We start from the raw sequence: 16,954 nt of genomic DNA, 5'->3' as shown, positions 1-16,954 counted from the left end.
ACAAAAAAAAACATAATATCGGTTGTGAAGGTCGCTAAAATGCTCCCATGAAGAATTTTCACCCATCCGCACCCAAAATTTTTCCTTGTCAGAGTAAAAGTTTTGCTTGTCAAATAAATTTATTATTTTAATGCTAAAAATGTCCCCTAAGTCCCATGTCTGTTACCTAAGTAATTAGAAATTTGATAATTAGTAGAGAATCATCGTAAAATAGGGTATTTGAAGAAGCGGAAGGAAATGACTTATCTCTTGTCTTTTTCTTTCTTTCGCCATATCAACTGCGTGAATGTGCTCGGAATGCCATATTCGTGCCTCTTTCCAAAAGAGCAGAAGTGGATGAAAATGGGTACAAAATCGCTCGTCAAACAATGAAATTTCACACAAAAGACACTTACAAAAATATTTTAATTCAATGTGCCTCCTCTTTTTACCATCATTCACTAACCAAATCGAAAAAGTCCCAAGAGAGAAAAAAGGTCAATCTATTCTAATTTCATTACAAAAGATTACTAAATTGCAATGACATTGTGAGATAGAGATTTTTAAACCCATTCACTCTCTCAATATTCAATGATTCATTCATTGTAGCATTTTTATCCGTTCGGAAGATAAATGACCTTATCAGGGATTATTTTTGCGCCATAATTCGTATTCTTTTAAATTTGATTTCATAGTTAATTAAGCACGGATAACAATCTTATTGACTCTTCATGGTTGAAAATTTTGTTAACTGAATAAAATAAAAATTTCGATGACCAATGTAGTATATACATATAAACAGTAACATTTTGATAAATTTTATGCATTTTGGACGTAGAAATTTTATATTGATAACCCTAAAAAAATTTCATCGTTGGGATATTATCTGGACCAGAAATTAAATTTATTATCTTCCATTTAACTCCATTAGAAATATATACTTGATAGGTGTATTGGAGATAAGGTATTAAATGTTCATATTTTGAAATTGGTCATTACAGTTTAATAAATGATTTTGAAAATCTCTAATTAGTCCCTAATGGGTTAAAATATTATTTAAATACAGAGGAATGCAGGCTTATTTCGGATGGTTTATTATAAATTAATGTCGATGAGGTTTTAGTGAATTAAAAGAAAATGGGTTCCGGGATTGAGGATTTTGCCCGGACCGAAAAACTCCACGAATTCACAACTAACAACATGGTATAGGGTAAGGGCTCATAATTTTGGACAGTTTCTTATTTTGGACACTTTGAGGATAAAATTAGACACTAAAAATAAATTAATTAAAATTATGGATTTTTATTCTAATATTTGATGAATAATGAATTCTATCTAAATATTTGTTCTTTTTGGAAGATTTTAGCATTAAATACGTAAAATTTTGAATATGATTTGAGTTGAAATTGGTTGAAATTGCTTTGTTGAAAATTCAGTGTGAGCAATTGCTTACGAGAAATATGACAGAACTTTGTGTTTACTTCAGTCTTATGCTCAACGCACAGTAACTTTTGTTTGCTAAACATGTTTTTGACATTTCAATGAGAGTGAGTGAGATCTAGATCTAGTCATCTCGCTCATTCTCATGTGAAATTTTGAAAGCATGTTTTCAAACAAAAGTTATTGTGCGCTGGTCATTATTTAGCTGTGGTGAAGTACTAACAATGTTTCTTCCCTTTTTTGAGTGATATTATTAAATATTCATTGAATATTGTGTTGATTCACGTTGATAGTAATTTGTATATTTGACCCTAAGTGATATTTGCCTTGTGAATTAGATTTTTCGTGTGAAAAATGGGAAATTTTCTAAGAGATTCACCGTGAGGTGCTACTCCTTATTTTGGACAGCTGTTTTCTCTCGAAATTTCGTGAAGTTTTAGCTTTTGTGGTGACTAGGTTGGACAAATGCCTGGAGAAACAAAGGAGCATCATCTCTACGAAAGAGATGTAGTGAGAAAAGCCTTGATAGGCTCCCGGAAAGGTCAAGGAATGCGCTAATCCGCACGTACTTGGAGTACCGAAGTCAACTCACTTTAATGAATGATATGAAAAGTTTCCGGGCCTCTTGTGACATTCTAAGTTTCCCTTATATGAATAGGAAGAGGACTTGGTAAGATTGGTTCATGCAATGAAGAACAATGGGCATCCAGTTGAGGCGGATTAGCTGTCCAAATACATATACAGCCAAGTTGTCCAAATTAAAAGCTAAGTTATCCAAATTTAGAGTCAAATTCACCTCTACATATCAATTCATTTTTAAACGTATTAAGACTAATTTTATTAAAATCAAAGACAATAAACTCTTGGCAAGTTTCTAAACAACAATTTTCCCTGGTAATTATAGTGAAAAATTAGAGTAATTGTAGAAAGTCGTGCACATTATTGTTATTTATGTTATGTATATATTTTTAATGTTTAGTAAATCCTCATTTGGAGTAGTAGACAGACAGTGCGGACAAAATTTCAGAGACAAATCACAGATTTGAGTGAGTTATAAGACAAAGAAATGTAAGAACATTGTCTAAATAAAATTTCCCGCCTTTTTAGCCACTGAGGAAGACGCGTTGAAGCGTCGAAAGCTTTGGCAAAGAATTTTGTGTTTTCCTGTCCTGAAAGGATTGCACCCCCTGACGCATCCGGAGGGAGTTCATCTCCTTGACCTTCGTATAGGAATTGCCGTCAGTAATCTACCGAAAATTTCTAAACAATCCTTCTGAAAAGAGAGTAACAAAAAAAGTCAATTAGTATTGAAAATATCGCACTTCAATGCTTCGATGCTTATAAGCAGACTGGACAAAATTATGAGCCTTTACCCTATGCACGAAAATTCTGTTGAATCATTAGAGGTTTTTAAAATCAAATGTTAAAACCGATTCAACAGAGATTTTGGTCTAGAGCTGTTAACCATGAGAAATCTTTTAAAAAATGAATTGAGATAAAATATGCAGGATGAAACCTGAATATATTCTGAATCTAAAACCACCCAAAATTGGACTCAGGCTGAACATGTAAAACATAAAATTTGGTGCTAATGGCTCGGGTACACCTTTTAGATCAGGAAAATTTCATGAGGTCGAAATTCGAAACCCTTTCTTTCTCATATATTTTGCATATGACTATCTCATTCTTTCGCATCCCAAATTCGATTGAGCTATATTGAATTTGGAGTGATGTTTAAGAGATGAAGAAGAGTGCGAGGGAATGAGATAGACATATGCAAAACATGCGAGAAAGAAAGGGATCCGAATTTTAACTTCATGAAATTTTCCTGATCTAAAAAGTGTGCCGGAGCCATAAAGGATCAGGTAAAAATTTTTATGACAATAAGTTCTAATCTTTGATCCTATACTTTTAAGTATATGATGTATATGATAGTTTGAACTGATCGTTTTCTGTTGAATTTGGTATGCTAAATATTTTTCAGGATTAGCCAGAGTTTATTCGGAGCTCAAGAAATCTCGCAAAATTAAAAAAAAAATGCTTTAGGCTTTAAGTAAAATGACGGATCTTTCACTTTCCCAAGCGAGAATCAGATTAATAAGTTCTTGGTCTTTTTCTTTTTTGTACACTTTACACAACCTCATTTCGATTCACAACTTTATGTGGTGCTTGTGAACTTTATAAAGTATATACAATGTTTGTACGGTTATTTGTTTTAGTGGTTATAATCCCATGATAGTTTTATGAATTTCATATGAAATGGTTTCACCTTCGTATACATTTACACTGATTAAAAATCACCAAAAAAATAATCAAAAAATATGTATTTTTGTTTAATTATTTAGATAGCAAGAAATTTTATTTTGCGACACTGCACAAAATAGATAAATAATATTAAACGGCATATAAAACTTTAATTTCCGATGGTATTGTTGCTTACTGATTTTTACTTGAACACAATTTGTTACTAAAAAGAATTTCTCGTATAATTCAATCAGCAGTTCAACTAATGGGAATTTCCAGAGCAATGTATAGAGGCACTCTTCATCAATTTCCTCTCCGTCAATTTATACCTACACTAAAAGAGTTGTGTTTTGTGTATCATGTGAATATGAAGAAATTTCATGACTTCAAAAATATCAACCAAATAGCATAAAGTATAGAAAAAAAATGTCGTTAAATATTCTGATAAAAAGAGTGAGAAAATGTATACATTTCAGCTGACCAATCCTTTTGCAAATACAAAATCCTCAATAGAAATAGCGTCAATGGAATATCATTTGAAATTCCGGGAACGTTTTGGTGAGAGATAGTGTAAAGAATTTTCCATAAAATTGAAAGGGAGAGACAGAATGTTGTGTATCAGCCCCCCTTGTTTTACTTACAATCCATATAATAGCATTTCCTCGTGATATCTGGCAATCGAATGCAGCACCTCTCACACTCCCTTGTAGAGAGGAAAACTTCGAATCTCACCCCGGCGAACGGTGTCTGTCGTGGAAATTGGTGAGGGAGATTTCCCTTCTGACGTGGATGAGTCATCGCCCTATCCCTCTACATTTCTCTGTTGTGGAAAATTCACCTTTGAAAGCGCACAATTTCTCCCCTATATCAAATCAATATTAGGTTGGTGAAGTACCATGCGTTTTCGAATTATAATATATATATCTGCAGAACCAAATATTTTTATGTCAGTTCAAAGGAATTTCTGCAATAGTGAACTTGCAGGACCATGATTTAATTCATGAGTTTCTTTTTGTCAGAATAATTAGAAATGGCATTTGTACCTTCACGTAAACTTCCAAATCAATAAAATATTATTTTGGTTGGGAATATATACTTGAAAAAAAAAAAGACAAATCATCCAAATCATATAATTATATAAATTGCATTTACCATTTTTTGGCGATAGAAAGTCATTCGGTTGAAACAGGTGGAAAATATGTGGAAATATTGTTGGGAAAAATTTATTCTTTGTGGGGGCGGAAAACGCGAATGGCTCCATTGCCCTCTTCACTGACTTGTAATTGAATTTTGATGTGTTTTTCATGGTGACTCTCCAATCTTCTGTATGATTGAGAGAATAAATTGTACTAGACTTTTGCAATGACAGTTTTTGGAGGAGATTCTTAAAATTCATTTTCTTCCAGTTTATCAAATACGAAAAAATTTTCATATAGAACATTTAGTTGTCCTAAGTTTAAGTTTTCTAAGTAACTGGTAACGGTAACATTTAGGGTAAGTGTGCCAAATTCCGACCAGCTTGCAATTTGGGCCACCTTTTTTGTGCCTCGAATTTCCATGAACTTTTAGATTTTACGTACTCTAGAGATTATACAATGCAAAAGAATAACAAATAACGTAGCTTCGACAAACGAGATGACGTGAAAAAGATATTGCAAGAATTCCCGAAGGGCAAGGAACTGTGAGAATGAAGGTGGCCGAAATAGGGCACCAAAGCTATTCATTTTTATTCATTTTAAAATGTATTAAGAATGATTTTAGAGTAAATAAAGACGGTAAACTCTTTACAAAGTTTCAGGCAACACTCTTTCAGAAGAAAGGATAAAAAAATCAATTTGTATTTATAATATTATATTTCAAACTTGAGACTTTGACGCTTGCATACAACTATGCCGAAATTTGGCACACTTACCCTATTGTTCAATTTCTGGGGAAGTACAGTGAGTGTCAATAGTTTGTTGCCTAATAGATGTTTGAGAAATCAAGTGGAAAAAATGATAGAAAAAAATACTTTTCCAAAATTTTCTTTTTGCAGATGAGTTCCTTGTAATCCGTAGATATTATTTATAGTTTTCAAAAAAAATAATTAATTTTATTTCATATCAAAAATAATTGTTTCCCAAAAGTAGGTCATTTTTAAAAAATCAAAAGTTTGTTGCCTCATTAAAAAAACTAATTCAAAATGGTGAAAACGTGCAACCAACTTTATGTAAACCGGTTACATTTTAAGCTTATGTCATTTGAGAGGCAAATGGTGGATTTGTACATTTTTAAGGCTGTCAACGGTAAATATATAGGTGTAAGAGTAATGATAAATAACAAGAAATAATCAGTTTTTTTGATAATTCATAATTTAGGTTACATTGGGAAATTACAAAAAGTTGAAAGGTGGGATATTGTCCAGAGATACTGTTGGAAGGAATCGGCGTCGCTTAATTGCCAAATTTTATGGAAATTCATGAAAAGTTAAACATAAAATGGTCAAATATTATAGTGATGAGGCACGAGTACATTTAAAAAATGCTACTGGTAGACCCAAGGTTTCGCCTCAGAGAGTGGATAACCGCATTCTAGGTTTCTCTGATAGTAACTCCATGATGTTTGCTTCAAAAGTTCAGAGTCGGCTGGTTACAGAAGGCATACAGGCTTCAAATGCTTCGAAAATCAAACTCAAAATGAAAGAAAATATAAGAATAGGTACTTGGCTCGCAAGATTCCATTGGTAAGCAAAACCAAACTGCGTAAGACGTTGTATTTTTACTTTTTTAGCATGTCCCAAGTGAATTTACAACCTTTTAACCAGATTGGTTTTGTTTACCAATGGAAACCTGGAAACCAAGTAATTATTCTTACCACTTTCATTCAATTGCGGTTGGTTTTGAAGCCTGTATGCCTTCTGTAACCGGTCGACTCTGAATTTTTGAAGCAAACATCATGGGGTTACTATCAGAGATACCTAGAATGCGGTTATCCACTCTCTGAGTCAAAACCCTGGGTCTACCAGTAGCGTTTTTCAAATGTACTCGTGCCTCATCACTATAATATTTGATCATTTTATGTTTAACTTTTCATGAATTTCCATAAAATTTGGCAATTAAGCGACGCCGATTCCTTCCAGCAGTATCTCTGGACAATATCCCACCTTTCAACTTTTTGTAATTTGCCATTATAACCTAAATTATGAATTATCAAAAAAACTGATTATTTCTTGTTATTTATCATCACTCTTACACCTATATATTTACCATTGACAGCCTTAAAAATGTACAAATCCACCATTTGCCTCTCAAATGACATAAGCTTAAAATGTAACCGGTTTACATAAAGTTGGTTGCACGTTTTCACCATTTTGAATTAGTTTTTTTAATGAGGCAACAAACTTTTGATTTTTTAAAAATGACCTACTTTTGGGAAACAATTATTTTTGATATGAAATAAAATTAATTATTTTTTTTGAAAACTATAAATAATATCTACGGATTACAAAGAACTCATCTGCAAAAAGAAAATTTTGGAAAAGAATTTTTTTCTATCATTTTTTTCACTTGATTTCTCAAAAATCCATTAGGCAACAAACTATTGACACCCACTGTAGTTAATAAAACTCTAATCCGTTTAATAATACGAGCAACAAAGTAACTACAATTTTAGTGAGATAGACATATGCAAAATGTTCGAGAAAGAAAGGAATATGATTTTCGACATTATAAAATTTTCCTGATCTAAAAGGTGTGCAGGAGCCATTACTAACTAAATTTAAATTCTTACTGACTGAATTTAGTTTTTCACTGCTATTTGAGTGAAGCACCCGATGAACCTGTAACACGGTCCTCAGATTGTTCCTGAAAGTGTGGAATTTCCAAAAAACAAGAAATTGCAGTAATTTTTTAAATTTTTAGCTATAGAGGAAACCGGGGTACAATTAGCCAGGGGTAGAATTAGACAATGGAATTTTCTCGTCTCCCTTAAAATGTACATTGAGCAAAGCATTTTTTAATGAAAGTAGGAACACATCTCTATATTTCCTGAAATATTTATAAGTCTGATCCTGTTTTCCTACAATTTAGAAGCATTTTTATAAAATGGGTATAAAATTGTAATTTTGATGTTACAGTTTTTGGACCGGCATTTGGTTTTCTGAGTTTCTAGTCAAGATGATATAGTTTTACCTCGTTTCTGGTTTAATAAAATTAATTAAAAGATATTTTTCACTTGGATAATAATTATCTTCTTTTTTATATAAGATGATAAACACTGAAACAGCCCTCGGGGCAGATGTAGCCACTCTTCTGTGGCGGGCTAAAACTATCAATAATTTTTCACTAATACATGGATAATTGTTAGATGAAAAAATACTATTGATATTCCATTATTAAAATACTATTGATATGCCATTCGAATGAGCAATTTGTGAAATAGATATTTTCAGGATGTTTACATCAATTTTGCCGCAATTTTGCCGCAAAAATGTCATAAAAAAGTCAGCTAAAGCCCTTTTCTTTAGGTTTAAGTGACATATTTAGCATCAGTGGGCTTCAGTATATCAAGCGAAACAATATTTGGTATCTCCAGTGTAAAATTTCGCCCGGAACACTGGTGGCAATTAGTATCCCAAAAGTGGTTATATCTGCCCAGACCGGGGTACTTGTAGACAATGTGTCATAGTTTTTTCATTATCCTCTCTAGAAAAAGACAAGGATTTTTTGAACTTTAAAGTAAACGGTTTTATACAGCCAATATCCTAATGCTACTTATAAAACATAAAAACATTAGACAAACCTTATCATTTTTTCACAAATCATGAGCGAAAAAAGTTTCATTTGCTGGCTAATTTTACCCCGATCTCCCCTAACTGCTCCTAATATGCAATATGGAATCAAAACTTTTCCAAAGATCTTGTTTGTACAGAAATTAGGCGATGTGGAAAACCTTATATGCTTATTTTTAGTACTTAAGTCACAATTTTTTATTTTAATAATTTCTCAGGAGTGTTTTTTAACGTTTTTCGCATCCATGAAAAATAAATGAGTTACTTTATTGATTATTTTCATGAAGTTCGTTATAAAATTTTCAGAAAAAATTATCCCACATCAGCATGAGAGAGTATGGTATAATGGTAAAACTTTTCATAAGCGTTTATTTGCCTCTAATTAAATTCCAAATTGTATAAAATTGTAATTAATTGCATCGCCGAAAGATCCCCAAAAGTTGAACGATTGAAGTTTACCATATAATTGCATTCTTCTTGTGGGATTGTTTCCATCCTCCATCGTCGAACCAAAAACGAGTACCATGCCCTAATTTAATTTTCTTCTTCAAATTAATTTTCGCTCCATTAAGAATTTATTTTAATTGAAATTGAATATTGCTGGTGTTTGTTGAAATGACAACAAAATGTGCTGAATTTATTTAAGTGAAAATCGATAGAATGGACTTTTTTTGCACATAACCACATATAAATTAGTCCATAATGTTGATGTAGGTGCAAAAATGTTCAATACAAAAAGGGACTGTATTTTTGTTTTATTAATTTGACGAGAAAAAATGAAAACATTGTAGAGAGAAAAAAAAATATTTAGAGAAGTAATTTGTACTGATTTTCAGCTGACGTTGTGGGGTGGTGGATTCACCCCTCGACTGGCCCTTTCAAGTGGTGTTCCAGTGAATGACTTCTTCACACTCATAATCATTATTATCCTCGTTATGTTGTGTATCACATGTAGAAGGCAAAATCGAGCACTTGAAGCGCCCTGAAAAACGACACCATTTCGCCAAGCCAGGAGGGTTCTAAAACCTCCCAGTCTTTTTCGGCTCTCGAGAGTGCTGTCCGGAGTAAGGGGTGAATATTGTTGAAAACCAATTTTATGACGAGAATGAGTTTTCCAACGGAGTCCGATTTAAGGGTTCAAATAGATATGGGAAAACGAAAAAACGCCAAGGGGAGAATCATAGGGATTTTCTTGTTTGTGTCACGCAATGCAAAACAATTCGAAATTTCAAGATTTGTTTGGCACACAATATTATAAAAGCGATTTCTCTCATATAGATACTTTGGAAACAATTTTTGCAAACAAATACTACAAATAGTTGTGTTGTACACAATGTGATTACTTTCTTTGAAACCAAAGTTACACAACTTTATTGATTAAAAAGTAAAGAAATAGTTTGTCTCTGAACGTAAAATATACCATCTTTTACAGGTATTCAGTACTGAGAAAAAAGAAATAACTTCAAATTCACCTAAAGATGTTTGGTGGAAAATGACTAGAATTCTAACGACAAGGTGGTGATAAAAGGGATCTCGATGCAAATAAATGGGAATTCAGGTTCAACAATGGCTGCTTCGGAACCACCAGAACCGCCTCCTCGTAATCCTGATAAAATCAACGCATCACTTAAGCAAATCTCGACTGAATCAGTAAGTTTTTATGAAAAAAAATTTAAAAATCGTTTAGTTATTTTTTTGTTGCTGATTGTTTAATTGACTGAGTCTTGGATCAAGTGAGGAATGTCACGAAGTTCAGCTTTCTTTCCCTATACTATTTTGTTAAATAAACATAAATTATGTATACATGATACTTGTTAAATTGTATGAAACTGTTTCATTCTCCCTTTTGTAAATTTATAATTCTGGAAGTTACGAGTTACAAGATACTTTATTGGTAGGGGAGACTGGGGCAAAAAGTCACAGATCGAAAAATTCAAAATTCAATATCTTCCAAGGTAAAAAAGATAGGCTCAATTTTTTTCTATAGATAGCCTCCATAGACCTTCTTCAATGTCGTAAGTTTCTTAGAATGCGAACAAGGAATTTAGAAAATAAAAAATATCGAAATTTTTAGTTCTATTTTTGAAATATTTTCCATGCAGAAGATAACAATTATTGCCTACACTCGGCTCTTCGTTATCCGGTACTTCGTTATCCGGATGACAGCTGCCAAACGCTGGCGGTTGATGTATTCAAAACGATTTTTTTTACAAAACATGCAATTTGTCCATAGTGAATTAATGTGTTATTTTCATTTTATCAAAGTTTTTGACACACAATCGTGCTACGAAATGAAAAATAAATACACCACAATGAAAATTCTTCGACAGAAAACAAATTCCCACAGCAGAAAATGCAAAAAACGTTGACCAGATTCAAAAAACCAAAATGTCATTTTGTCCCCACGTTAGCCGGATAACGAAGAGTCGAGTGTACTTATTTTCCAAAATTGATGCACTGGTGAATATTTCTTAAATAATTTGGATTTTTTGAATACGAATCCGCTATCCATTTTAGAATTTCACAAAGGTTCTGTTCTCCAGTAATCCTTTTATTAAAAATGGCCACTTGGGGTAAAAAGTAACAAAAGGTATAGAGGAAGAAGTAACAAAAAAGCGAAGCAATTTCTGATGTCTCACGGCGAAAAGAAACGTTATTACCATGTCTCGCCGCTTGTTGTTTGCATTGGTCAAACGATTTACAGTCTTTTGTGTGTTTTTTTTCTAAAATAGCTTGAAAAGCGCTTTTCTCGTTTTCCCACTTTTCTCGCAGAGAAAACGGTGTTTTACAAAGGTGTAGATTAATAAATGTTCTATGAAAATTTGTCCTTAATAATAATTAATAATAATTAATAATAATTAATAATATAAGATAATTTTGTGTCACAAAATTATCTTTTAGAAATTGGCTCGATAAACGTATTTCCTTATAAAAGAGAGGAAAATTACTTCCACAAAGTTGTAGAGCGGTAAATTTCCTAAAAACTGCGCTAATTAGAAATTTTTGAAGCGTTGGAGTAGCTTGTAAAAAAATAAAATATCCGTTTTGTGACTTTTTGCCCCAGTCTCCCCTAATGTTAAAAAGAACTTATTGCCAGAACTACAAAAAAAGTGAAAATTGAGGTGAAAGCGGATTTGGAGACATGCCAGAATGGTCTATCAAGTACCAAAACTATCAGAATTTCAGGAAATGGTTAAAGGTTCTGTAAATGAATTTAGTCCGGTAGATAAATTAGGAATAATACTCCAATTGTAGATAGTAGCTCAGGATAATAATATTCAGTCTTTCTTATCATTCATACTTTTAATGTACGACGTGTATGCAATGGAAATTCATAGAGCATTCTGGCCTATTTCACGCAAAAATTCACTGTACAAACTTTTCTTGAAATTTCATGGAGAAAAACCATTAGACTAGTATCTACTGCAAAAGTATGCTACAAATTGTGCAGCTTTAATACCAAATGGGTAGCTTTAACATAAAAAAGTTTTTGGCATATATATCTTTAACCGACTTGAAAAGTTCATCTCGTGATTTAGTGGCAATATATTTTGCCTCACATCTGTTGGAGGGATATAATTTAATATTTTTTTTTGCACATATACAATTTTCCATATATCCACCGTTTTCTACTCCCTCCACAAGATTCTTTCGCAGATCATTCACCTCAAAATGAAGGATACGAAGAGAATTTTATGTAACAGCCTGAAACAATATTGAAATGAGAGACACCTGTTTCCTTAGAATTTTCCCACCCTTATCCTGTCTGCCTAGTATTTTCTTATGAATGGAAACTCTCTCATTTGATTTTGGTATAATGTCACATTTCAGAAGGCGCCAAAGTTGGTAGATGCAGCCAACAATGCGAATCTGAGACCAACCCAGAAGCAGAACAATGCTACATCCGTCTCCAGTTCTTCTCCAGACGGAGCACAGAGGTGTGTTGATGATGTGGATGCTAAGGGGTCAGAAAATGGCGAGGAAGTTACAGAGGAGGCCAACAACAGCCATGGTGAGACTGATACACTTAATGGGAAAGACGACAATACGGTGGACTCATTCAGGACTACAGTGGATAAGCCTGACTTGGACAGTTTTGATGATTTAGGTGAGTATTTTTCCAGTGTTTTCTTTTTCATAGGGTAAGTGTACAAAATTCCGGCCAGCTTGCAATTCCGGACACATTTTTTGTTCCTCAAATTTCCATGAATTTTTAGTTTTTGCATACTCTAGAGATTATACAATGCAAAAAATAACAAAAAATATAGCTTCGACGAGCAAGATGATCTGAGAAAGGCATTGGAAGAATTCCGGAAGGGCCAAGGAACTACGAGAATGAAGGTGGCCGGAATAGGCCACCAATGCTATGTATACATTTTTATTAATTTTAAAATGTATTAAAAGTGATTATGGAGAAAATAAAGACGATAAACTGTCTACAAGGTTCTAAGCAACATTCTTTAAAAAGAAGTAACAAAAAAAAATTCAATTTGTATTAAAAATATTACATTTCAAACTTGAGACTGGCGCTTGCATGCAACTATGCCGAAATTTGGCACACTTTCCCTATAATAGTAAATTTTATTAGAAAATATTTCAATATATGAAGAACATCGCGATATAGATCCTTATATATGTTTTTTTTAGACTCCCCACAATCATCTAAACTGAAGGTGGAGAATCAGCGTCTCTCTGCTGAGATTTCTCGGCTTAAAAAGTTACTGGAGATCTCGCCAGACGGTGCCATTGGTGGTATAGATTTATCGGACAATAACAGTTTTGATGCTCATTCCACGGATGGGGGTTCCAGTGGGCGAATGGAACGACTTGAAGTGGAGTTGAGAATGGCAAGGGAGCAAATTACACGTAAGAGACTCATTGCCAAAGCCTGAAAAACAATTTCTTGATACATTGTTCTTCGCATGTGTGCAGATTTGCGCTCCGAACGGAAGAAACTGCGGTCAGACAAGGCGGATTTGCTGAGACACGTAAAACAGCTGTGCTCATCGCTTCACGACAAGGAGCAGGAGCTGAGGGATTTTATTCGAAACTATGAACAAGTAAGACATCAATTTTCCCATTTATCTCTTTGGTCAGCATAACTTTCGTCTCCCATAAATGTGGTTTTTTTCTGAAAACTTCTTTTCGGGATTTTACTCAAGGAAGTTTGGAGACAGACTCATAAGATATATGTAATGTGATCACTTTCTCTACAGAGACTTCGGGACAACGAGTCCACAGCACTTAAAATGACCAGTGAACGGGAAAGGGAAAGATGGTCTCTAATGAAGCATGCCCGAGATGAAGCTGAAAGATCACTTGTATTAGCAGCACAGCTAAATGCCAGAGATCTTCAACTTCAGCGAACGCAAGAACAGTTACAGGAAGCTCGACGTCAACTGTCTGGCTGCATGTCAGATCAGGAGAGTCTCATATCTATGCCACCCCCATTGACACCACCTTCCAGTGGTCTTTTGTCTCATCTTACGGCAGGATTCCCCGGAAGCATTGTTGGTGGATCGGATTCGACTGTACGAGGTAATTTTGATGGGATACAAAATACTATCTGATTAAAAAAATACTAACAAAAAAAATTAAAATAGAATAAGCGATAATAGAAAAGCTTTTATTTTTGTTAAAATCGATAACTTCGAATCATTCATGGTTGAAACACAATTTGAAATAGGGGAAAGTAGGGTAAATGTCCTAATTCAAAACCATTTTCAGACGCATTAACTTTGACAGAAGATTCAACACATTAAGTTCATATTTTTTCTGAAGAGAATTACATAAATTTGCTCCTTGACTCTTCTAGAATGTTACTGTTTAGTGAAAATTCTTTAGATATAATTTGAAAACTTCTTAAATACAAGAAAAATACCCCAGTGTAAAATGCTTCTATTGGAAACATATTAATCTAAATGGAGACAAGAGAAAGTTTCTAATTGGAGACAAACAGTGTAAGTGAAACCGCGACGAAAGACTTCCAAAACCTTGTTGAGTTGCTCCTGAGTTCAGGATTTGTTCTTATTCTTGGTCTTTTCTCTTTTCCCATCTAAAACAATAAGAAAATCTCTCCAAAAAATCATATTTCCGGGGTTTCCTATTGAAGCATTTGCAGACACTTCAGAAAAACTCTTTTTGTTCACGAAATAGGTAATTATTTCATTTGAAAACTTCGCTTACTGTTAACAATAAAGATTAAACACTTAATTTAACAAATATTAGCCAGAAATATGACTTAAATGTTAAACAAAACGAATAAACAACAATTACCTCATTGTGTTTTTCTTTGAAAAACATGGTCGATCGATGAAAAATTCAATGGTGAAAAGGTACACTTTTAATTTTTCTGAGAAATTACCAAATTAAAATTTATGAAATGAATGGATTTTCGCTTTATTTGGAGCAAAAGTAACTAAATAATGAAACCGAGATATAGAAAATATATATATATAGTAATTTAGTATATCATGAAAACAGTGACGTTTCCATTTGGAGTAGCGAAAAATTTCCATTTGGAGGAGGTTTTGAATTAGCTTAATTTACCCTACTCTCTCTTCGAACGTTCATGCCTTCGAATAATGTGAATTTTCTTTTATTTTTCCTAAGAGACATACACATTTCTTTCAAATATTTCTTGGCTTATCATCAATTGTTGATAATTCCGTGATAATTTAGTGTAAATCTTTTATGAAAAACAAAAGAAATTCACATTATTCGAAGGCATGAGCGTTGGAAGGGAGAGCACTTTCCCCTACAGATTAGCTTTATTTAAATCTTTTTTGAATCGTTTTTTTTTTCTTATTTTAGTAAATTTTGTAATAGTCTTTAAGTCCTTGAGACACTTACGACTTAAGTCGAGTGACTGCTTAGTGGAAAATGATAGAAATGTGGTTTAACTAATATTTCGAATGTAATTACGCTGAGTCGTCTCTCGGCTAATCCTTATGTCTGTCGAGGTCCTTAGGAGATGTATAAAATCATAAAATATTACACATATCAAAAAGTTAGTGATAAGCAGATCTCTTATGTATATTTTTACATTAAAATCAAAATGAACATAGGGTAAGTGTGCCAAATTTCGGCATAGTTGCATATAAGCACCGAAGTCCTAAGTTTGAAATGCAATATTTTTAATTCATATTGATATTTTTTGTTACTTCCTTTTCGGGAAGGTTGTGTGGAACCTTGAAAACTGGTTTATCATCTTTGTTTTCTTTAAATCACTTCCTGAAATATTGAAAAATTAATAATAATATGGACATTGCTTTGGGTAGTATTCCGGCCACGAGTGAAATACCGGCCACCTTTTTTCTGACCACCTTTTGTGAAGCAACGGATAGAAAATTTCAAAACGTCATACGGGACGAGTTTAATACGTTTATATGATCCACAAGTCCTGAGATCTTCCGTGTAGTTTGTCCTGAAGACCTGAAGAGTAGCATCTCAAATTTACGCGCAGATTCCCGTAGCAATTTGCCCTTCCTGAACTCTTCCAAGGCCTTTTCCACATCATCTTTTTCATAGAAGCGATGGTTTTTTTCTCTGGACATTGTAGAACTCAGAAATTGAAAAAAAAACCACAAAATGAATAAGAAATTTAGGAAAGTAAAAGATGTTGCCGGAATAGGCAACACTACCCCACCGGAGAGACGCTCACAAAGTATATACTTTTTCACGCGAAATAGAGAATCCAGCTGGGAAATTTTACCCGAAATTTAAAGATTGATTCACTATTAACATAAACAGAAACAATCTTTAATGAAAACTAATCAATTTTCATGAAAAACACCGAAGGAAAACCTTTTGCACTTGATTACAAATCGTAAGACTACTAGAAACACAATCGATCTGTCACATTTTTTGAGTAAGACTCTTTCCACATTGAGTTTTTGCAATGCAACTTAACGCATTTTTACATGCATTTAACGGTCTTTGTGTTAATACATCCTAAAATGAATAAATATTTAAAAGGAAAATGAATTCATTGACTTTTCGAAGATAACATACATAATTTTAATTAATTTATTTGCATGGCCGAAATTACACTCAAAGTGGCCGAAATTAGAAGCTTCCCGAAATTTGGCACACTTCCCCTAATTTTAGTTTTTAAAAATCAAAAATGTTTTAAACGAATAACTGATCTTTTACTACGGATCTTCTATCAATAATTTACAGATAAATTAATTTAAATGGGTAGTTTTATTGGATTTCAACTCGGATTATTAATTAATTTTACATTCATTTTATTTTATTTGCCCACAGACGCGTCCGAATATTTTTTTTTGCAGTCATCCCCTCATACATCTCTAGAGGCATATTTTGAATAATTAAACCATATTTGGGTAATCATTTTAGCTGAAATAGCAGCAATTGGTGTAGCTATTTTTTATATGCTGGAAAAACAATTTTTCCACGTTGTTTCTCTTCTTTTTTTTTTTCTTTTGGGAAGAGCATTGTGCGAATTTTGCGGGGAAATTACACTGCAGAGTCGCATAATTTTCCCAATAGAACCTACTT

General features: G+C 33.2%; 1 protein-coding gene across 3 annotated transcripts in view; it reads left to right on the top strand.

The window, feature by feature from the left end:
* LOC129801421 (kazrin) overlaps window positions 1-16,954 on the top strand; it is a 34,058-nt gene that overhangs the window by 537 nt on the left and 16,567 nt on the right. For all 3 annotated transcript variants that reach the window (XM_055846434.1, XM_055846436.1, XM_055846435.1), the window contains exons 2-6: window positions 9,864-10,081; window positions 12,263-12,539; window positions 13,079-13,297; window positions 13,364-13,491; window positions 13,648-13,969. In XM_055846434.1, coding sequence (XP_055702409.1) covers window positions 9,968-10,081; window positions 12,263-12,539; window positions 13,079-13,297; window positions 13,364-13,491; window positions 13,648-13,969 — 1,060 coding nt within the window. In that variant the 5' untranslated portion in view covers window positions 9,864-9,967. The remainder of the gene's footprint in view (window positions 1-9,863; window positions 10,082-12,262; window positions 12,540-13,078; window positions 13,298-13,363; window positions 13,492-13,647; window positions 13,970-16,954) is intronic.

Source organism: Phlebotomus papatasi, chromosome 2 (genome assembly GCF_024763615.1).
Source record: "Phlebotomus papatasi isolate M1 chromosome 2, Ppap_2.1, whole genome shotgun sequence".
NCBI classification, from domain to species: Eukaryota; Metazoa; Arthropoda; class Insecta; order Diptera; family Psychodidae; genus Phlebotomus; species Phlebotomus papatasi.
This window is presented reverse-complemented; position numbering and strand designations above follow the sequence as displayed.